The sequence below is a fragment of the Salmo salar genome, chromosome ssa06, assembly GCF_905237065.1.
Source record: "Salmo salar chromosome ssa06, Ssal_v3.1, whole genome shotgun sequence".
NCBI lineage: Eukaryota > Metazoa > Chordata > Actinopteri > Salmoniformes > Salmonidae > Salmo > Salmo salar.
In genome coordinates this window covers 89,142,655-89,167,737 of record NC_059447.1, presented here as the reverse complement: position 1 = coordinate 89,167,737, position 25,083 = coordinate 89,142,655, and the positions used below count along the sequence as shown (strand labels likewise).

The 25,083-nt window shown below is 50.9% G+C and overlaps 1 protein-coding gene across 1 annotated transcript in view; it reads left to right on the top strand.

Moving 5' to 3' along the window:
• The window catches only part of elp3 (elongator acetyltransferase complex subunit 3), a 61,365-nt gene that overhangs the window by 29,697 nt on the left and 6,585 nt on the right, over nt 1-25,083 (top strand). The window contains exon 13 of the mRNA XM_014206187.2: nt 176-257. Coding sequence (XP_014061662.1) covers nt 176-257 — 82 coding nt within the window. The remainder of the gene's footprint in view (nt 1-175; nt 258-25,083) is intronic.

Below are 25,083 nucleotides of genomic sequence, written 5' to 3'. Positions count from 1 at the left end.
CTGCCCAGCACTATTCAAATATTACTAGCTACTCAACATCATCGTGACCTTGTTAAGTTGAATCATGTGTTTTTAAAATGAACTGAATAACTGTCTCTATGTTGTGTGTCAAGTGTCTGAGATTTGTTAAGCTCAGTGCTTGATTTGTCTTTTCATTTGTTCCTCCTGTTTGTAGGGCTTTGGCATGATGCTGATGGAGGAAGCAGAGAGGATCGCCAGAGAGGAGCACGGCTCTGGGAAACTAGCCGTCATCTCAGGTGGGTCTCTTATCGTTCTCTCTCTCCTCCATGCTTAGGAGCAGTAGACAGATGGTCTTATCTCTCTCTCTTTCCCAGGAGCAGTAGACAGATGGTCTTATCTCTCTCTCTTTCCCAGGAGCAGTAGACAGATGGTCTTATCTCTCTCTCTTTCCCAGGAGCAGTAGACAGATGGTCTTATCTCTCTCTCTTTCCCAGGAGCAGTAGACAGATGGGTTCTTATCTCTCTCTCTTTCCGCAGGAGCAGTAGACAGATGGTCTTATCTCTCTCTCTTTCCCAGGAGCAGTAGACAGATGGTCTTATCTCTCTCTCTTTCCCAGGAGCAGTAGACAGATGGTCTTATCTCTCTCTCTTTCCCAGGAGCAGTAGACAGATGGTCTTATGTCTCTCTCTTTCCCAGGAGCAGTAGACAGATGGTCTTATGTCTCTCTCTTTCCCAGGAGCAGTAGACAGATGGTCTTATCTCTCTCTCTTTCCCAGGAGCAGTAGACAGATGGTCTTATCTCTCTCTCTTTCCCAGGAGCAGTAGACAGATGGTCTTATGTCTCTCTCTTTCCCAGGAGCAGTAGACAGATGGTCTTATCTCTCTCTCTTTCCCAGGAGCAGTAGACAGATGGTCTTATCTCTCTCTCTTTCCCAGGAGCAGTAGACAGATGGTCTTATCTCTCTCTCTTTCCCAGGAGCAGTAGACAGATGGTCTTATCTCTCTCTCTTTCCCAGGAGCAGTAGACAGATGGTCTTATCTCTCTCTCTTTCCCAGGAGCAGTAGACAGATGGTCTTATCTCTCTCTCTTTCCCAGGAGCAGTAGACAGATGGTCTTATCTCTCTCTCTTTCCCAGGAGCAGTAGACAGATGGTCTTATCTCTCTCTCTTTCCCAGGAGCAGTAGACAGATGGTCTTATCTCTCTCTCTTTCCCAGGAGCAGTAGACAGATGGTCTTATCTCTCTCTCTTTCCCAGGAGCAGTAGACAGATGGTCTTATCTCTCTCTCTTTCCCAGGAGCAGTAGACAGATGGTCTTATCGCTCCCTCTTTCCTAGGAGCAGTAGACAGATGGTCTTAGATCTATATATATCTATTTCTATATATCTGTCTTTCTCTCTTCCCCCCTCCCAGGAGCAGTAGTCGGTTGGTCTTAGATCTATCTATTTCTATAGCTCTCTGTCTCTCTGTCTCTCTCTTCCCCCCTCCCAGGAGCAGTAGACGGATGGGCTTGTCTTCTCTCCTCCTAGGAGCTCTTTTTCTTGTATTCCAGGCTTTATCTACAAATTCTGTAAACAGAAATACACAATGAACATAACATTTGTTTCTCCTCATGGCTCAGCCATATAATTCCAAGGTAGACACAGTGCATTCGGAAAGTATTCAGACCCCTTCACTTTTCCCACATTTTGTTACATTACAGACTTTTCTTTTTCTAAAATGTATTAAATAGCTTTTTTCCCCCCTCAATCTACACACAATACCCCATAATTACAACTTAAAAACTTGTTTTTAGAAAAAATGTTAAACTAAAAAAACGTATCACATTTCCATAAGTATTCAGACACTTTACTCAGTACTTTGTTGAAGCACCTTTGGCAGCGATTTCAGCCTCAAGTCTTCTTGGGTATGACGCTACAAGCTTGGCACACCTGTATTTGTGGAGTTTCTCCCATTCTCTGCAGATCCTCTCAAACTCTGTCAGGTTGGAAGGGAAGCATTGTTGCACAGCTATTTTCAGGTCTCTCCAGAGATGTTCGATCGGCTTCAAGTTTGTGCTCTGGCTGGGCCACTCAAGGACATTCAGAGACTTATCCTGATGCCACTCCTGAGTTGTCTTGGCTGTGTGCTTAGGGTCGTTGTCCTGTTGGAAGGTGAACCTTCACCCCAGTCTGAGGTCCTGAGCACTCTGGAGCAGATTTTCATCAAGGATCTCTCTCTGTACATTGCTCTGTTCATCTTTCCCTCGAGCCTGAATAGTCTCCCAGTCCCTACTGCTGAAAAACATTCTCACCGCATGATGCTGCCACCACCATGCTTCACCGTAGGAATGATGCCAGGTTTCCTCCAGACGTGACACTTTGCATTCAGGCCAAAGAGTTCAATCTTGGTTTCATCAGACCAGAGCATCTTGTTTGTTATGGTCTGAGAGTCTTTAGGTGCCTTTTGGCAAACTCCAAGCAGGCTGTCATGTGCCTTTTACTGAAGAGTGGCTTCCGTCTGGCCACTCTACCATAAAGTCCTGATTGGTGGAGTGCTGCAGAGATAGGAGAACCTTCCAGAAGGACAACTATCTCCACAGAGGACCTCTGAAGCTCTGTCAGAGTGACTATCGTGTTCTTGGTCACCTCCATGACCAAGGCCATTCTCCCCTGACTGCTCAGTTTGGCCGGGCGGCCAGCTCTAGGAAGAGTCTTGGTGGTTCCATAATTCTTCCATTTAAGAATGATGGAGGCCACTGTGTTCTTTGGGGACCTTCAATGTTGCAGAAATGTTTTGGTACCCTTCCCCAGATCTGTGCCTCGACACAATCCTGTCTCGGAGCTCTATGGACAATTCCTTTGACCTCATGGCTTGGTTTTTGCTCTGACATGCACTGTCAACTGTGGGACCTTATATAGACAGGTGTGTGCCTTTCCAAATCATGTCCAATCAATTGAATTTGGACTCCAATTAAGTTGTAGAAACATCTCAAGGATGATCAATGGAAACAGAATGCACATGAGCTAAATCTTGAGTCTCGTAGCAAAGGGTCTGAATACTTAAGGTATTTCTGTAATTTTTTTGTAAATTTGCTAAAGATTCTAAACCCGTTTTCGTTTTGTCATTATGGGGTATTGTGCGTAGATGTATTTAGTCTATTTTAGAATAAGGCTGTAATGTTACAAAATGTGGAAAAAGTCAAGGGGTGTGAATACTTTCCGAAGACACTGTACGGTGGGCTTTCTAGAATAAAGACAAGGGTATCGTGGTAGAAAAGGCAATAGAGGATCAAATGAATTTCAATCTCTATTTCTTCGAGATCACATTGAAAAACTTGGTGCTGGCTATTCTGCTGGCAATTCTGGCAGTTGGCATATCCATAGTCTATTCCAAAGTCTCACCATACACGCCTTTCATCTCACATCACAGGGTTTCCAGCCCGTGTCCCCTGTTATTGCAAATATAGGTGCAAACTTGTGGACACCTAAAAAAAGAAATTACCTACTGCTCTGTTATGGACGTGTTAGTTTTAGAGAAACCTCTCAGCACCCCACACTCCTGCTGAATAGTCCAGATCAGGACCTCTCAGCACCCCACACTCCTGCTGAATAGTCCAGATCAGGACCTCTCAGCACCCCACACTCCTGCTGAATAGTCCAGATCAGGACCTACACCCCACACTCCTTCTGAATAGTCCAGATCAGGACCTCTTAGCACCCCACACTCCTACTGAATAGTCCAGATCAGGACCTCTTAGCACCCCACACTCCTACTGAATAGTCCAGATCAGGACCCACCCCACACTCCTACTGAATAGTCCAGATCAGGACCTCTTAGCACCCCACACTCCTACTGAATAGTCCAGATCAGGACCTCTTAGCACCCCACACTCCTACTGAATAGTCCAGATCAGGACCGCACCCCACGCTCCTACTGAATAGTCCAGATCAGGACCTCTTAGCACCCCACACTCCTACTGAATAGTCCAGATCAGGACCTCTTAGCACCCCACGCTCCTACTGAATAGTCCAGATCAGGACCTCTTAGCACCCCACACTCCTACTGAATAGTCCAGATCAGGACCTCTCAGCACCCCACACTCCTGCTGAATAGTCCAGATCAGGACCCACCCCACACTCCTACTGAATAGTCCAGATCAGGACCTCTTAGCACCCCACACTCCTACTGAATAGTCCAGATCAGGACCTCTTAGCACCCCACACTCCTACTGAATAGTCCAGATCAGGACCCACCCCACACTCCTACTGAATAGTCCAGATCAGGACCTCTTAGCACCCCACACTCCTACTGAATAGTCCAGATTAGGACCCACCCCACACTCCTACTGAATAGTCCAGATCAGGACCTCTTAGCACCCCACGCTCCTACTGAATAGTCCAGATCAGGACCTCTTAGCACCCCACACTCCTACTGAATAGTCCAGATCAGGACCCACCCCACACTCCTACTGAATAGTCCAGATCAGGACCCACCCCACACTCCTACTGAATAGTCCAGATCAGGACCTCTTAGCACCCCACACTCCTACTGAATAGTCCAGATCAGGACCCTAGCACCCCACACTCCTACTGAATAGTCCAGATCAGGACCTTAGCACCCCACACTCCTGCTGAATAGTCCAGATCAGGACCTCTTAGCACCCCACACTCCTACTGAATAGTCCAGATCAGGACCTCACCCCACACTCCTACTGAATAGTCCAGATCAGGACCTCTTAGCACCCCACACTCCTACTGAATAGTCCAGATCAGGACCTCTTAGCCCCCCACACTCCTACTGAATAGTCCAGATCAGGACCTCCAGCACCCCACACTCCTACTGAATAGTCCAGATCAGGACCCTCACCCCACACTCCTACTGAATAGTCCAGATCAGGACCTCTTAGCCCCCACACTCCTACTGAATAGTCCAGATCAGGACCTTAGCACCCCACACTCCTACTGAATAGTCCAGATCAGGACCTCTTAGCACCCCACACTCCTACTGAATAGTCCAGATCAGGACCTCTTAGCACCCCACACTCCTACTGAATAGTCCAGATCAGGACCTTACACCCCACACTCCTACTGAATAGTCCAGATCAGGACCTCTTAGCCCCCACACTCCTACTGAGTAGTCCAGATCAGGACCTCTTAGCACCCCACACTCCTACTGAATAGTCCAGATCAGGACCTCTTAGCACCCCACACCCCTACTGAATAGTCCAGATCAGGACCCACCCCACACTCCTACTGAATAGTCCAGATCAGGACCTCTTAGCACCCCACACTCCTACTGAATAGTCCAGATCAGGACCTCTTAGCACCCCACACTCCTACTGAATAGTCCAGATCAGGACCTCTTAGCACCCCACACTCCCTACTGAATAGTCCAGATCAGGACCTCTTAGCACCCCACACTCCTACTGAATAGTCCAGATCAGGACCTCTTAGCACCCCACACTCCTACTGAATAGTCCAGATCAGGACCTCAGCACCCCACGCTCCTACTGAATAGTCCAGATCAGGACCTCTTAGCACCCCACACTCCTACTGAATAGTCCAGATCAGGACCTTACACCCCACACTCCTACTGAATAGTCCAGATCAGGACCCACCCCACACTCCTACTGAATAGTCCAGATCAGGACCCACCCCACACTCCTGCTGAATAGTCCAGATCAGGACCTCTTAGCACCCCACACTCCTACTGAATAGTCCAGATCAGGACCCACCCCACACTCCTACTGAATAGTCCAGATCAGGACCCACCCCACACTCCTGCTGAATAGTCCAGATCAGGACCTCTTAGCACCCCACACTCCTGCTGAATAGTCCAGATCAGGACCTCTCACCCCACACTCCTACTGAATAGTCCAGATCAGGACCTCTTAGCACCCCACACTCCTACTGAATAGTCCAGATCAGGACCTCTTAGCACCCCACACTCCTACTGAATAGTCCAGATCAGGACCTCTTAGCACCCCACACTCCTACTGAATAGTCCAGATCAGGACCTCTTAGCACCCCACACTCCTACTGAATAGTCCAGATCAGGACCCACCCCACACTCCTACTGAATAGTCCAGATCAGGACCTCTTAGCACCCCACACTCCTACTGAATAGTCCAGATCAGGACCTCTTAGCACCCCACACTCCTACTGAATAGTCCAGATCAGGACCTCTCGACCCCACACTCCTACTGAATAGTCCAGATCAGGACCTCTTAGCACCCCACACTCCTACTGAATAGTCCAGATCAGGACCTCTCTAGCACCCCACACTCCTACTGAATAGTCCAGATCAGGACCTCTTAGCACCCCACACTCCTACTGAATAGTCCAGATCAGGACCTCTCAGCACCCCACACTCCTACTGAATAGTCCAGATCAGGACCTCTTAGCACCCCACACTCCTACTGAATAGTCCAGATCAGGACCTCTTAGCACCCCACACTCCTACTGAATAGTCCAGATCAGGACCTCTTAGCACCCCACACTCCTACTGAATAGTCCAGATCAGGACCTCTTAGCACCCCACACTCCTACTGAATAGTCCAGATCAGGACCTCTTAGCACCCCACACTCCTACTGAATAGTCCAGATCAGGACCCACCCCACACTCCTACTGTATAGTCCAGATCAGGACCTCTTAGCACCCCACACTCCTACTGAATAGTCCAGATCAGGACCCACCCCACACTCCTACTGTATAGTCCAGATCAGGACCTCTTCACCCCACACTCCTACTGAATAGTCCAGATCAGGACCTCAGCACCCCACACTCCTACTGAATAGTCCAGATCAGGACCCACCCCACACTCCTACTGAATAGTCCAGATCAGGACCTCTTAGCACCCCACACTCCTACTGAATAGTCCAGATCAGGACCTCGCACCCCACACTCCTACTGAATAGTCCAGATCAGGACCTCTAGCACCCCACACTCCTACTGAATAGTCCAGATCAGGACCTCACACCCCACACTCCTACTGAATAGTCCAGATCAGGACCAGCACCCCACACTCCTACTGAATAGTCCAGATCAGGACCTCTTAGCACCCCACACTCCTACTGAATAGTCCAGATCAGGACCTCACCCCACACTCCTACTGAATAGTCCAGATCAGGACCTCTTAGCACCCCACACTCCTACTGAATAGTCCAGATCAGGACCCTTAGCACCCCACACTCCTACTGAATAGTCCAGATCAGGACCTCTTAGCACCCCACACTCCTACTGAATAGTCCAGATCAGGACCTAGCACCCCACACTCCTACTGAATAGTCCAGATCAGGACCCACCCCACACTCCTACTGAATAGTCCAGATCAGGACCTCTTAGCACCCCACGCTCCTACTGAATAGTCCAGATCAGGACCTCTTAGCACCCCACGCTCCTACTGAATAGTCCAGATCAGGACCTCTTAGCACCCCACACTCCTGCTGTATAGTCCAGATCAGGACCTCTTAGCACCCCACACTCCTACTGAATAGTCCAGATCAGGACCCACCCCACACTCCTACTGAATAGTCCAGATCAGGACCCACCCCACACTCCTACTGAATAGTCCAGATCAGGACCCTTAGCACCCCACACTCCTACTGAATAGTCCAGATCAGGACCCACCCCACACTCCTACTGTATAGTCCAGATCAGGACCTCTTAGCACCCCACACTCCTACTGAATAGTCCAGATCAGGACCCACCCCACATTCCTACTGAATAGTCCAGATCAGGACCCACCCCACACTCCTACTGAATAGTCCAGATCAGGACCTCTCAGCACCCCACACTCCTACTGAATAGTCCAGATCAGGACCCACCCCACACTCCTACTGAATAGTCCAGATCAGGACCCACCCCACACTCCTACTGAATAGTCCAGATCAGGACCTCTTAGCACCCCACACTCCTACTGAATAGTCCAGATCAGGACCCACCCCACACTCCTACTGAATAGTCCAGATCAGGACCTCTTAGCACCCCACACTCCTACTGAATAGTCCAGATCAGGACCCACCCCACACTCCTACTGAATAGTCCAGATCAGGACCCACCCCACACTCCTACTGAATAGTCCAGATCAGGACCCACCCCACACTCCTACTGAATAGTCCAGATCAGGACCCACCCCACACTCCTACTGAATAGTCCAGATCAGGACCTCTTAGCACCCCACACTCCTACTGAATAGTCCAGATCAGGACCTCTAGCACCCCACACTCCTACTGAATAGTCCAGATCAGGACCTCTAGCACCCCACACTCCTACTGAATAGTCCAGATCAGGACCTAGCACCCCACACTCCTACTGAATAGTCCAGATCAGGACCTCTGAGCACCCCACACTCCTACTGAATAGTCCAGATCAGGACCCACCCCACACTCCTACTGAATAGTCCAGATCAGGACCAGCACCCCACACTCCTACTGAATAGTCCAGATCAGGACCTCTTAGCACCCCACACTCCTACTGAATAGTCCAGATCAGGACCTCTTAGCACCCCACACTCCTACTGAATAGTCCAGATCAGGACCTCTTAGCACCCCACACTCCTGCTGAATAGTCCAGATCAGGACCTTAGCACCCCACACTCCTACTGAATAGTCCAGATCAGGACCTTTCACCCCACACTCCTACTGAATAGTCCAGATCAGGACCTCTGCACCCCACACTCCTACTGAATAGTCCAGATCAGGACCTCTTAGCACCCCACACTCCTACTGAATAGTCCAGATCAGGACCTCTTCAGCACCCCACACTCCTACTGAATAGTCCAGATCAGGACCTCTTAGCACCCCACACTCCTGCTGAATAGTCCAGATCAGGACCTCTTAGCACCCCACACTCCTACTGAATAGTCCAGATCAGGACCTTGCACCCCACACTCCTACTGAATAGTCCAGATCAGGACCAGCACCCCACACTCCTACTGAATAGTCCAGATCAGGACCTCTTAGCACCCCACACTCCTGCTGAATAGTCCAGATCAGGACCGCACCCCACACTCCTACTGAATAGTCCAGATCAGGACCACACCCCACACTCCTACTGAATAGTCCAGATCAGGACCAGCACCCCACACTCCTACTGAATAGTCCAGATCAGGACCTCTTAGCACCCCACACTCCTACTGAATAGTCCAGATCAGGACCGCACCCCACACTCCTACTGAATAGTCCAGATCAGGACCTCTTAGCACCCCACACTCCTACTGAATAGTCCAGATCAGGACCTCGCACCCCACACTCCTACTGAATAGTCCAGATCAGGACCTCTTAGCACCCCACACTCCTACTGAATAGTCCAGATCAGGACCTCTTAGCACCCCACACTCCTACTGAATAGTCCAGATCAGGACCTCTTAGCACCCCACACTCCTACTGAATAGTCCAGATCAGGACCTCCTAGCACCCCACACTCCTACTGAATAGTCCAGATCAGGACCTCTTAGCACCCCACACTCCTGCTGAATAGTCCAGATCAGGACCTCTTAGCACCCCACACTCCTACTGAATAGTCCAGATCAGGACCTCTTAGCACCCCACACTCCTACTGAATAGTCCAGATCAGGACCTCTTAGCACCCCACACTCCTACTGAATAGTCCAGATCAGGACCTCTTAGCACCCCACACTCCTACTGAATAGTCCAGATCAGGACCTCTTAGCACCCCACACTCCTACTGAATAGTCCAGATCAGGACCTCTTAGCACCCCACACTCCTACTGAATAGTCCAGATCAGGACCTCTTAGCACCCCACACTCCTACTGAATAGTCCAGATCAGGACCTTTAGCACCCCACACTCCTACTGAATAGTCCAGATCAGGACCTCTTAGCACCCCACACTCCTACTGAATAGTCCAGATCAGGACCTTTAGCACCCCACACTCCTACTGAATAGTCCAGATCAGGACCTCTTAGCACCCCACACTCCTACTGAATAGTCCAGATCAGGACCTCTTAGCACCCCACACTCCTACTGAATAGTCCAGATCAGGACCTTTAGCACCCCACACTCCTACTGAATAGTCCAGATCAGGACCTCTTAGCACCCCACACTCCTGCTGAATAGTCCAGATCAGGACCTCTTAGCACCCCACACTCCTACTGAATAGTCCAGATCAGGACCTCTTAGCACCCCACACTCCTACTGAATAGTCCAGATCAGGACCTCTTAGCACCCCACACTCCTACTGAATAGTCCAGATCAGGACCCACTTCCACTTAGCACCCCACACTCCTACTGAATAGTCCAGATCAGGACCTCTTAGCACCCCACACTCCTACTGAATAGTCCAGATCAGGACCTCTTAGCACCCCACACTCCTACTGAATAGTCCAGATCAGGACCTCTTAGCACCCCACACTCCTACTGAATAGTCCAGATCAGGACCCAGCACCCCACACTCCTACTGAATAGTCCAGATCAGGACCTCTTAGCACCCCACACTCCTACTGAATAGTCCAGATCAGGACCTCTTAGCACCCCACACTCCTACTGAATAGTCCAGATCAGGACCTCTTACACCCCACACTCCTACTGAATAGTCCAGATCAGGACCCTACACCCCACACTCCTACTGAATAGTCCAGATCAGGACCTCTTAGCACCCCACACTCCTACTGAATAGTCCAGATCAGGACCTCTTAGCACCCCACACTCCTACTGAATAGTCCAGATCAGGACCTCTTAGCACCCCACACTCCTACTGAATAGTCCAGATCAGGACCTCTTAGCACCCCACACTCCTACTGAATAGTCCAGATCAGGACCTCTTAGCACCCCACACTCCTACTGAATAGTCCAGATCAGGACCTCTTAGCACCCCACACTCCTACTGAATAGTCCAGATCAGGACCTCTTAGCACCCCACACTCCTACTGAATAGTCCAGATCAGGACCTCTTAGCACCCCACACTCCTACTGAATAGTCCAGATCAGGACCTCTTAGCACCCCACACTCCTACTGAATAGTCCAGATCAGGACCTCTTAGCACCCCACACTCCTACTGAATAGTCCAGATCAGGACCTCTTAGCACCCCACACTCCTACTGAATAGTCCAGATCAGGACCTCTTAGCACCCCACACTCCTACTGAATAGTCCAGATCAGGACCTCTTAGCACCCCACACTCCTACTGAATAGTCCAGATCAGGACCTCTTAGCACCCCACACTCCTACTGAATAGTCCAGATCAGGACCTCTTAGCACCCCACACTCCTACTGAATAGTCCAGATCAGGACCTCTTAGCACCCCACACTCCTACTGAATAGTCCAGATCAGGACCTCTTAGCACCCCACACTCCTACTGAATAGTCCAGATCAGGACCTCTTAGCACCCCACACTCCTACTGAATAGTCCAGATCAGGACCTCTTAGCACCCCACACTCCTACTGAATAGTCCAGATCAGGACCTCTTAGCACCCCACACTCCTACTGAATAGTCCAGATCAGGACCTCTTAGCACCCCACACTCCTACTGAATAGTCCAGATCAGGACCTCTTAGCACCCCACACTCCTACTGAATAGTCCAGATCAGGACCTTTAGCACCCCACACTCCTACTGAATAGTCCAGATCAGGACCTCTAGCACCCCACACTCCTACTGAATAGTCCAGATCAGGACCTCTTAGCACCCCACACTCCTACTGAATAGTCCAGATCAGGACCTCTCACCCCACACTCCTACTGAATAGTCCAGATCAGGACCCACCCCACACTCCTACTGAATAGTCCAGATCAGGACCCACCCCACACTCCTACTGAATAGTCCAGATCAGGACCTCTTAGCCCCCACACTCCTACTGAATAGTCCAGATCAGGACCTCTTAGCCCCCACACTCCTACTGAATAGTCCAGATCAGGACCTCTTAGCACCCCACACTCCTACTGAATAGTCCAGATCAGGACCTTGCACCCCACACTCCTACTGAATAGTCCAGATCAGGACCTCTTCACCCCACACTCCTACTGAATAGTCCAGATCAGGACCTCTTGCACCCCACACTCCTACTGAATAGTCCAGATCAGGACCTTTAGCACCCCACACTCCTACTGAATAGTCCAGATCAGGACCTCTAGCACCCCACACTCCTACTGAATAGTCCAGATCAGGACCTCTTAGCACCCCACACTCCTACTGAATAGTCCAGATCAGGATCCTACTGAATAGCGACACCCCACACTCCTACTGAATAGTCCAGATCAGGACCTCTTAGCACCCCACACTCCTACTGAATAGTCCAGATCAGGACCTCTTAGCACCCCACACTCCTACTGAATAGTCCAGATCAGGACCTCTTAGCACCCCACACTCCTACTGAATAGTCCAGATCAGGACCTCTTAGCACCCCACACTCCTACTGAATAGTCCAGATCAGGACCTCTTAGCACCCCACACTCCTACTGAATAGTCCAGATCAGGACCTCTTAGCACCCCACACTCCTACTGAATAGTCCAGATCAGGACCTCTTAGCACCCCACACTCCTACTGAATAGTCCAGATCAGGACCTCTTAGCACCCCACACTCCTACTGAATAGTCCAGATCAGGACCTCTTAGCACCCCACACTCCTACTGAATAGTCCAGATCAGGACCTCTTAGCACCCCACACTCCTACTGAATAGTCCAGATCAGGACCTCTTAGCACCCCACACTCCTACTGAATAGTCCAGATCAGGACCTCTTAGCACCCCACACTCCTACTGAATAGTCCAGATCAGGACCCACCCCACACTCCTACTGAATAGTCCAGATCAGGACCCACCCCACACTCCTACTGAATAGTCCAGATCAGGACCTCTTAGCACCCCACACTCCTACTGAATAGTCCAGATCAGGACCTCTTAGCACCCCACACTCCTACTGAATAGTCCAGATCAGGACCTCTTGGCACCCCACACTCCTACTGAATAGTCCAGATCAGGACCTCTTAGCACCCCACACTCCTACTGAATAGTCCAGATCAGGACCTCTTAGCACCCCACACTCCTACTGAATAGTCCAGATCAGGACCTCTTAGCACCCCACACTCCTACTGAATAGTCCAGATCAGGACCTCTTAGCACCCCACACTCCTACTGAATAGTCCAGATCAGGACCTCTTAGCACCCCACACTCCTACTGAATAGTCCAGATCAGGACCTCTTAGCACCCCACACTCCTACTGAATAGTCCAGATCAGGACCTGCACCCCACACTCCTACTGAATAGTCCAGATCAGGACCTCTTAGCACCCCACACTCCTACTGAATAGTCCAGATCAGGACCTCTAGCACCCCACACTCCTACTGAATAGTCCAGATCAGGACCTCTTAGCACCCCACACTCCTACTGAATAGTCCAGATCAGGACCTCTTAGCACCCCACACTCCTACTGAATAGTCCAGATCAGGACCCGCACCCCACACTCCTACTGAATAGTCCAGATCAGGACCTCTTAGCACCCCACACTCCTACTGAATAGTCCAGATCAGGACCTCTTAGCACCCCACACTCCTACTGAATAGTCCAGATCAGGACCTCTTAGCACCCCACACTCCTACTGAATAGTCCAGATCAGGACCTCTTAGCACCCCACACTCCTACTGAATAGTCCAGATCAGGACCTCTTAGCACCCCACACTCCTACTGAATAGTCCAGATCAGGACCTCTTAGCACCCCACACTCCTACTGAATAGTCCAGATCAGGACCTCAGCACCCCACACTCCTACTGAATAGTCCAGATCAGGACCTCTTAGCACCCCACACTCCTACTGAATAGTCCAGATCAGGACCAGCACCCCACACTCCTACTGAATAGTCCAGATCAGGACCTCTTAGCACCCCACACTCCTACTGAATAGTCCAGATCAGGACCGCACCCCACACTCCTACTGAATAGTCCAGATCAGGACCTCTTAGCACCCCACACTCCTACTGAATAGTCCAGATCAGGACCTCTTAGCACCCCACACTCCTACTGAATAGTCCAGATCAGGACCTCTTAGCACCCCACACTCCTACTGAATAGTCCAGATCAGGACCTGCACCCCACACTCCTACTGAATAGTCCAGATCAGGACCTCTTAGCACCCCACACTCCTACTGAATAGTCCAGATCAGGACCTCTTAGCACCCCACACTCCTACTGAATAGTCCAGATCAGGACCAGCACCCCACACTCCTACTGAATAGTCCAGATCAGGACCTCTTAGCACCCCACACTCCTACTGAATAGTCCAGATCAGGACCGCACCCCACACTCCTACTGAATAGTCCAGATCAGGACCTCTTAGCACCCCACACTCCTACTGAATAGTCCAGATCAGGACCTCTTAGCACCCCACACTCCTACTGAATAGTCCAGATCAGGACCTCTTAGCACCCCACACTCCTACTGAATAGTCCAGATCAGGACCTCTTAGCACCCCACACTCCTACTGAATAGTCCAGATCAGGACCTCTTAGCACCCCACACTCCTACTGAATAGTCCAGATCAGGACCTCCACCCCACACTCCTACTGAATAGTCCAGATCAGGACCTCTTAGCACCCCACACTCCTACTGAATAGTCCAGATCAGGACCTCTTAGCACCCCACACTCCTACTGAATAGTCCAGATCAGGACCTTGCACCCCACACTCCTACTGAATAGTCCAGATCAGGACCTCTTAGCACCCCACACTCCTACTGAATAGTCCAGATCAGGACCTCTTAGCACCCCACACTCCTACTGAATAGTCCAGATCAGGACCTCTTAGCACCCCACACTCCTACTGAATAGTCCAGATCAGGACCTCTTAGCACCCCACACTCCTACTGAATAGTCCAGATCAGGACCTCTTGCACCCCACACTCCTACTGAATAGTCCAGATCAGGACCTCTTAGCACCCCACACTCCTACTGAATAGTCCAGATCAGGACCTCTTAGCACCCCACACTCCTACTGAATAGTCCAGATCAGGACCTCTTAGCACCCCACACTCCTACTGAATAGTCCAGATCAGGACCTCTTAGCACCCCACACTCCTACTGAATAGTCCAGATCAGGACCTCTTAGCACCCCACACTCCTACTGAATAGTCCAGATCAGGACCTCTTAGCACCCCACACTCCTACTGAATAGTCCAGATCAGGACCTCTTAGCACCCCACACTCCTACTGAATAGTCCAGATCAGGACCTCTTACACCCCACACTCCTACTGAATAGTCCAGATCAGGACCTCTTAGCACCCCACACTCCTACTGAATAGTCCAGATCAGGACCTCTTAGCACCCCACACTCCTACTGAATAGTCCAGATCAGGACCTCTTAGCACCCCACACTCCTACTGAATAGTCCAGATCAGGACCTCTTAGCACCCCACACTCCTACTGAATAGTCCAGATCAGGACCTCTTAGCACCCCACACTCCTACTGAATAGTCCAGATCAGGACCTCTTAGCACCCCACACTCCTACTGAATAGTCCAGATCAGGACCTCTTAGCACCCCACACTCCTACTGAATAGTCCAGATCAGGACCTCTTAGCACCCCACACTCCTACTGAATAGTCCAGATCAGGACCTCTTAGCACCCCACACTCCTACTGAATAGTCCAGATCAGGACCTCTTAGCACCCCACACTCCTACTGAATAGTCCAGATCAGGACCTCTTAGCACCCCACACTCCTACTGAATAGTCCAGATCAGGACCTCTTAGCACCCCACACTCCTACTGAATAGTCCAGATCAGGACCTCTTAGCACCCCACACTCCTACTGAATAGTCCAGATCAGGACCTCTTAGCACCCCACACTCCTACTGAATAGTCCAGATCAGGACCTCTCTAGCACCCCACACTCCTACTGAATAGTCCAGATCAGGACCCCTAGCACCCCACACTCCTACTGAATAGTCCAGATCAGGACCTCTTAGCACCCCACACTCCTACTGAATAGTCCAGATCAGGACCTCTTAGCACCCCACACTCCTACTGAATAGTCCAGATCAGGACCTCTTCACCCCACACTCCTACTGAATAGTCCAGATCAGGACCTCTTAGCACCCCACACTCCTACTGAATAGTCCAGATCAGGACCTTAGCACCCCACACTCCTACTGAATAGTCCAGATCAGGACCTCTTAGCACCCCACACTCCTACTGAATAGTCCAGATCAGGACCTCTTAGCACCCCACACTCCTACTGAATAGTCCAGATCAGGACCTCTTAGCACCCCACACTCCTACTGAATAGTCCAGATCAGGACCTCTTAGCACCCCACACTCCTACTGAATAGTCCAGATCAGGACCTCTGCACCCCACACTCCTACTGAATAGTCCAGATCAGGACCTCTTAGCACCCCACACTCCTACTGAATAGTCCAGATCAGGACCAGCACCCCACACTCCTACTGAATAGTCCAGATCAGGACCTCTTAGCACCCCACACTCCTACTGAATAGTCCAGATCAGGACCTCTTAGCACCCCACACTCCTACTGAATAGTCCAGATCAGGACCTCTTAGCACCCCACACTCCTACTGAATAGTCCAGATCAGGACCTCTTAGCACCCCACACTCCTACTGAATAGTCCAGATCAGGACCTCGCACCCCACACTCCTACTGAATAGTCCAGATCAGGACCTCTTAGCACCCCACACTCCTACTGAATAGTCCAGATCAGGACCTTTAGCACCCCACACTCCTACTGAATAGTCCAGATCAGGACCTTAGCACCCCACACTCCTACTGAATAGTCCAGATCAGGACCCTTAGCACCCCACACTCCTACTGAATAGTCCAGATCAGGACCTCTTAGCACCCCACACTCCTACTGAATAGTCCAGATCAGGACCTCTTGCACCCCACACTCCTACTGAATAGTCCAGATCAGGACCCACCCCACACTCCTACTGAATAGTCCAGATCAGGACCTCTTAGCACCCCACACTCCTACTGAATAGTCCAGATCAGGACCTCTAGCACCCCACACTCCTACTGAATAGTCCAGATCAGGACCCTTCACCCCACACTCCTACTGAATAGTCCAGATCAGGACCCCACCCCACACTCCTACTGAATAGTCCAGATCAGGACCTCTTGCACCCCACACTCCTACTGAATAGTCCAGATCAGGACCTCTTAGCACCCCACACTCCTACTGAATAGTCCAGATCAGGACCCAGCACCCCACACTCCTACTGAATAGTCCAGATCAGGACCTCTTAGCACCCCACACTCCTACTGAATAGTCCAGATCAGGACCTCTTAGCACCCCACACTCCTACTGAATAGTCCAGATCAGGACCTCTTAGCACCCCACACTCCTACTGAATAGTCCAGATCAGGACCTACACCCCACACTCCTACTGAATAGTCCAGATCAGGACCTTGCACCCCACACTCCTACTGAATAGTCCAGATCAGGACCTCTTAGCACCCCACACTCCTACTGAATAGTCCAGATCAGGACCTCTTAGCACCCCACACTCCTACTGAATAGTCCAGATCAGGACCTCTTAGCACCCCACACTCCTACTGAATAGTCCAGATCAGGACCTCTTAGCACCCCACACTCCTGCTGAATAGTCCAGATCAGGACCTCTTAGCACCCCACACTCCTACTGAATAGTCCAGATCAGGACCTCGCACCCCACACTCCTACTGAATAGTCCAGATCAGGACCTCTTAGCACCCCACACTCCTACTGAATAGTCCAGATCAGGACCTCTTAGCACCCCACACTCCTACTGAATAGTCCAGATCAGGACCTCTTAGCACCCCACACTCCTACTGAATAGTCCAGATCAGGACCTCTTAGCACCCCACACTCCTACTGAATAGTCCAGATCAGGACCTCTTAGCACCCCACACTCCTACTGAATAGTCCAGATCAGGACCTCTTAGCACCCCACACTCCTACTGAATAGTCCAGATCAGGACCTCTTAGCACCCCACACTCCTACTGAATAGTCCAGATCAGGACCTCTAGCACCCCACACTCCTACTGAATAGTCCAGATCAGGACCTCTTAGCACCCCACACTCCTACTGAATAGTCCAGATCAGGACCTCTTAGCACCCCACACTCCTACTGAATAGTCCAGATCAGGACCTTTAGCACCCCACACTCCTACTGAATAGTCCAGATCAGGACCTCTTAGCACCCCACACTCCTACTGAATAGTCCAGATCAGGACCTCAGCACCCCACACTCCTACTGAATAGTCCAGATCAGGACCTCTTAGCACCCCCACACTCCTACTGAATAGTCCAGATCAGGACCTCTTAGCACCCCACACTCCTACTGAATAGTCCAGATCAGGACCTCTTAGCACCCCACACTCCTACTGAATAGTCCAGATCAGGACCTCTTAGCACCCCACACTCCTACTGAATAGTCCAGATCAGGACCTCTTAGCACCCCACACTCCTACTGAATAGTCCAGATCAGGACCTCTTAGCACCCCACACTCCTACTGAATAGTCCAGATCAGGACCTCTTAGCACCCCACACTCCTACTGAATAGTCCAGATCAGGACCTCTTAGCACCCCACACTCCTACTGAATAGTCCAGATCAGGACCTCTTAGCACCCCACACTCCTACTGAATAGTCCAGATCAGGACCTCTTAGCACCCCACACTCCTACTGAATAGTCCAGATCAGGACCCTTAGCACCCCACACTCCTACTGAATAGTCCAGATCAGGACCTCTTAGCACCCCACACTCCTACTGAATAGTCCAGATCAGGACCTCTTAGCACCCCACACTCCTACTGAATAGTCCAGATCAGGACCTCTTAGCACCCCACACTCCTACTGAATAGTCCAGATCAGGACCTCTTAGCACCCCACACTCCTACTGAATAGTCCAGATCAGGACCTCTTAGCACCCCACACTCCTACTGAATAGTCCAGATCAGGACCTCTTAGCACCCCACACTCCTACTGAATAGTCCAGATCAGGACCTCTTAGCACCCCACACTCCTACTGAATAGTCCAGATCAGGACCTCTTAGCACCCCACACTCCTACTGAATAGTCCAGATCAGGACCTCTTAGCACCCCACACTCCTACTGAATAGTCCAGATCAGGACCAGCACCCCACACTCCTACTGAATAGTCCAGATCAGGACCTCTTAGCACCCCACACTCCTACTGAATAGTCCAGATCAGGACCTCTTAGCACCCCACACTCCTACTGAATAGTCCAGATCAGGACCTCTTAGCACCCCACACTCCTACTGAATAGTCCAGATCAGGACCTCTTAGCACCCCACACTCCTACTGAATAGTCCAGATCAGGACCTCTTAGCACCCCACACTCCTACTGAATAGTCCAGATCAGGACCTCTTAGCACCCCACACTCCTACTGAATAGTCCAGATCAGGACCTCTTAGCACCCCACACTCCTACTGAATAGTCCAGATCAGGACCTCTTAGCACCCCACACTCCTACTGAATAGTCCAGATCAGGACCTCTTAGCACCCCACACTCCTACTGAATAGTCCAGATCAGGACCTCTTAGCACCCCACACTCCTACTGAATAGTCCAGATCAGGACCTCTTGCACCCCACACTCCTACTGAATAGTCCAGATCAGGACCTCTTAGCACCCCACACTCCTACTGAATAGTCCAGATCAGGACCTCTTAGCACCCCACACTCCTACTGAATAGTCCAGATCAGGACCTCTTAGCACCCCACACTCCTACTGAATAGTCCAGATCAGGACCCCTTAGCACCCCACACTCCTACTGAATAGTCCAGATCAGGACCCGACCCCACACTCCTGCTGAATAGTCCAGATCAGGACCTCTTAGCACCCCACACTCCTACTGAATAGTCCAGATCAGGACCTCTTAGCACCCCACACTCCTACTGAATAGTCCAGATCAGGACCTTAGCACCCCACACTCCTACTGAATAGTCCAGATCAGGACCTCTTAGCACCCCACACTCCTACTGAATAGTCCAGATCAGGACCTCTTAGCACCCCACACTCCTACTGAATAGTCCAGATCAGGACCTCTTAGCACCCCACACTCCTACTGAATAGTCCAGATCAGGACCTCTTAGCACCCCACACTCCTACTGAATAGTCCAGATCAGGACCTCTTAGCACCCCACACTCCTACTGAATAGTCCAGATCAGGACCTCTTAGCACCCCACACTCCTACTGAATAGTCCAGATCAGGACCTCTTAGCACCCCACACTCCTACTGAATAGTCCAGATCAGGACCTCTTAGCACCCCACACTCCTACTGAATAGTCCAGATCAGGACCTCTTAGCACCCCACACTCCTGCTGAATAGTCCAGATCAGGACCTCTTAGCACCCCACACTCCTACTGAATAGTCCAGATCAGGACCTCTTAGCACCCCACACTCCTACTGAATAGTCCAGATCAGGACCTCTCAGCACCCCACACTCCTACTGAATAGTCCAGATCAGGACCTCTTAGCACCCCACACTCCTACTGAATAGTCCAGATCAGGACCTCTTAGCACCCCACACTCCTACTGAATAGTCCAGATCAGGACCTCTTAGCACCCCACACTCCTACTGAATAGTCCAGATCAGGACCTCTTAGCACCCCACACTCCTACTGAATAGTCCAGATCAGGACCTCTTAGCACCCCACACTCCTACTGAATAGTCCAGATCAGGACCTCTTAGCACCCCACACTCCTACTGAATAGTCCAGATCAGGACCTCTTAGCACCCCACACTCCTACTGAATAGTCCAGATCAGGACCTCTTAGCACCCCACACTCCTACTGAATAGTCCAGATCAGGACCTCTTAGCACCCCACACTCCTACTGAATAGTCCAGATCAGGACCCTGCACCCCACACTCCTACTGAATAGTCCAGATCAGGACCTCTTAGCACCCCACACTCCTGCTGAATAGTCCAGATCAGGACCTCTTAGCACCCCACACTCCTACTGAATAGTCCAGATCAGGACCTCTTAGCACCCCACACTCCTACTGAATAGTCCAGATCAGGACCTCTTAGCACCCCACACTCCTACTGAATAGTCCAGATCAGGACCTCTTGGCACCCCACACTCCTACTGAATAGTCCAGATCAGGACCTCTTAGCACCCCACACTCCTACTGAATAGTCCAGATCAGGACCTCTTAGCACCCCACACTCCTACTGAATAGTCCAGATCAGGACCTCTTAGCACCCCACACTCCTGCTGAATAGTCCAGATCAGGACCTCTTAGCACCCCACACTCCTACTGAATAGTCCAGATCAGGACCTCAGCACCCCACACTCCTACTGAATAGTCCAGATCAGGACCTCTTAGCACCCCACACTCCTACTGAATAGTCCAGATCAGGACCTCTTAGCACCCCACACTCCTACTGAATAGTCCAGATCAGGACCTCTTAGCACCCCACACTCCTACTGAATAGTCCAGATCAGGACCTCTTAGCACCCCACACTCCTACTGAATAGTCCAGATCAGGACCTCTTAGCACCCCACACTCCTACTGAATAGTCCAGATCAGGACCTCTTAGCACCCCACACTCCTACTGAATAGTCCAGATCAGGACCTCTTAGCACCCCACACTCCTACTGAATAGTCCAGATCAGGACCTCTTAGCACCCCACACTCCTACTGAATAGTCCAGATCAGGACCTCTTAGCACCCCACACTCCTACTGAATAGTCCAGATCAGGACCTCTTAGCACCCCACACTCCTACTGAATAGTCCAGATCAGGACCTCTTAGCACCCCACACTCCTACTGAATAGTCCAGATCAGGACCTCTTAGCCCCCACACTCCTACTGAATAGTCCAGATCAGGACCTCTTAGCCCCCACACTCCTACTGAATAGTCCAGATCAGGACCCACCCCACACTCCTACTGAATAGTCCAGATCAGGACCTCTTAGCACCCCACACTCCTACTGAATAGTCCAGATCAGGACCTCTTAGCACCCCACACTCCTACTGAATAGTCCAGATCAGGACCTCTTAGCACCCCACACTCCTACTGAATAGTCCAGATCAGGACCTCTTAGCACCCCACACTCCTACTGAATAGTCCAGATCAGGACCTCTTAGCACCCCACACTCCTGCTGAATAGTCCAGATCAGGACCTCTTAGCACCCCACACTCCTACTGAATAGTCCAGATCAGGACCTCTTAGCACCCCACACTCCTACTGAATAGTCCAGATCAGGACCTCTTAGCACCCCACACTCCTACTGAATAGTCCAGATCAGGACCTCTTAGCACCCCACACTCCTACTGAATAGTCCAGATCAGGACCCACCCCACACTCCTACTGAATAGTCCAGATCAGGACCCACCCCACACTCCTACTGAATAGTCCAGATCAGGACCTCTTAGCACCCCACACTCCTACTGAATAGTCCAGATCAGGACCTCTTAGCACCCCACACTCCTGCTGAATAGTCCAGATCAGGACCTCTTAGCACCCCACACTCCTACTGAATAGTCCAGATCAGGACCCACCCCACACTCCTACTGAATAGTCCAGATCAGGACCTCTTAGCACCCCACACTCCTGCTGAATAGTCCAGATCAGGACCTCTTAGCACCCCACACTCCTACTGTATAGTCCAGATCAGGACCTCTTAGCACCCCACACTCCTACTGAATAGTCCAGATCAGGACCCACCCCACACTCCTACTGAATAGTCCAGATCAGGACCTCTTAGCCCCCCACACTCCTACTGAATAGTCCAGATCAGGACCTCTCAGCACCCCACACTCCTACTGAATAGTCCAGATCAGGACCTCTTAGCTTCCCACACTCCTACTGAATAGTCCAGATCAGGACCCACCCCACACTCCTGCTGAATAGTCCAGATCAGGACCTCTTAGCACCCCACACTCCTACTGAATAGTCCAGATCAGGACCTCTTAGCACCCCACACTCCTACTGAATAGTCCAGATCAGGACCTCTTAGCACCCCACACTCCTACTGAATAGTCCAGATCAGGACCTCTTAGCACCCCACACTCCTACTGAATAGTCCAGATCAGGACCTCTTAGCACCCCACACTCCTACTGAATAGTCCAGATCAGGACCTCTTAGCACCCCACACTCCTACTGAATAGTCCAGATCAGGACCTCTTAGCACCCCACACTCCTACTGAATAGTCCAGATCAGGACCTCTTAGCACCCCACACTCCTACTGAATAGTCCAGATCAGGACCTCTTAGCACCCCACACTCCTACTGAATAGTCCAGATCAGGACCTCTTAGCACCCCACACTCCTACTGAATAGTCCAGATCAGGACCTCTTAGCACCCCACACTCCTACTGAATAGTCCAGATCAGGACCTCTTAGCACCCCACACTCCTACTGAATAGTCCAGATCAGGACCTCTTAGCACCCCACACTCCTACTGAATAGTCCAGATCAGGACCTCTTAGCACCCCACACTCCTACTGAATAGTCCAGATCAGGACCTCTTAGCACCCCACACTCCTACTGAATAGTCCAGATCAGGACCTCTTAGCACCCCACACTCCTACTGAATAGTCCAGATCAGGACCTCTTAGCACCCCACACTCCTACTGAATAGTCCAGATCAGGACCTCTTAGCACCCCACACTCCTACTGAATAGTCCAGATCAGGACCCGCACCCCACACTCCTACTGAATAGTCCAGATCAGGACCTCTTAGCACCCCACACTCCTACTGAATAGTCCAGATCAGGACCTCTTAGCACCCCACACTCCTGCTGAATAGTCCAGATCAGGACCTCTTAGCACCCCACACTCCTACTGAATAGTCCAGATCAGGACCTCTTAGCACCCCACACTCCTACTGAATAGTCCAGATCAGGACCTCTTAGCACCCCACACTCCTGCTGAATAGTCCAGATCAGGACCCGCACCCCACACTCCTACTGAATAGTCCAGATCAGGACCTCTTAGCACCCCACACTCCTACTGAATAGTCCAGATCAGGACCTCTTAGCACCCCACACTCCTACTGAATAGTCCAGATCAGGACCTCTAGCACCCCACACTCCTACTGAATAGTCCAGATCAGGACCCTTAGCACCCCACACTCCTACTGAATAGTCCAGATCAGGACCTCTTAGCACCCCACACTCCTGCTGAATAGTCCAGATCAGGACCTCTTAGCACCCCACACTCCTACTGAATAGTCCAGATCAGGACCTCTTAGCACCCCACACTCCTACTGAATAGTCCAGATCAGGACCTCTTAGCACCCCACACTCCTACTGAATAGTCCAGATCAGGACCTCTTAGCACCCCACACTCCTACTGAATAGTCCAGATCAGGACCTCTTAGCACCCCACACTCCTACTGAATAGTCCAGATCAGGACCTCTTAGCACCCCACACTCCTACTGAATAGTCCAGATCAGGACCTCTTAGCACCCCACACTCCTACTGAATAGTCCAGATCAGGACCTCTTAGCACCCCACACTCCTACTGAATAGTCCAGATCAGGACCTCTTAGCACCCCACACTCCTACTGAATAGTCCAGATCAGGACCTCTTAGCACCCCACACTCCTACTGAATAGTCCAGATCAGGACCTCTTAGCACCCCACACTCCTACTGAATAGTCCAGATCAGGACCTCTTAGCACCCCACACTCCTACTGAATAGTCCAGATCAGGACCTCTTAGCACCCCACACTCCTACTGAATAGTCCAGATCAGGACCTCTTAGCACCCCACACTCCTACTGAATAGTCCAGATCAGGACCTCTTAGCACCCCACACTCCTGCTGAATAGTCCAGATCAGGACCTCTTAGCACCCCACACTCCTACTGAATAGTCCAGATCAGGACCTCTTAGCACCCCACACTCCTACTGAATAGTCCAGATCAGGACCTCTTAGCACCCCACACTCCTACTGAATAGTCCAGATCAGGACCTCTTAGCACCCCACACTCCTACTGAATAGTCCAGATCAGGACCTCTTAGCACCCCACACTCCTACTGAATAGTCCAGATCAGGACCTCTAGCACCCCACACTCCTACTGAATAGTCCAGATCAGGACCTCTTAGCACCCCACACTCCTACTGAATAGTCCAGATCAGGACCTCTTAGCACCCCACACTCCTACTGAATAGTCCAGATCAGGACCTCTCAGCACCCCACA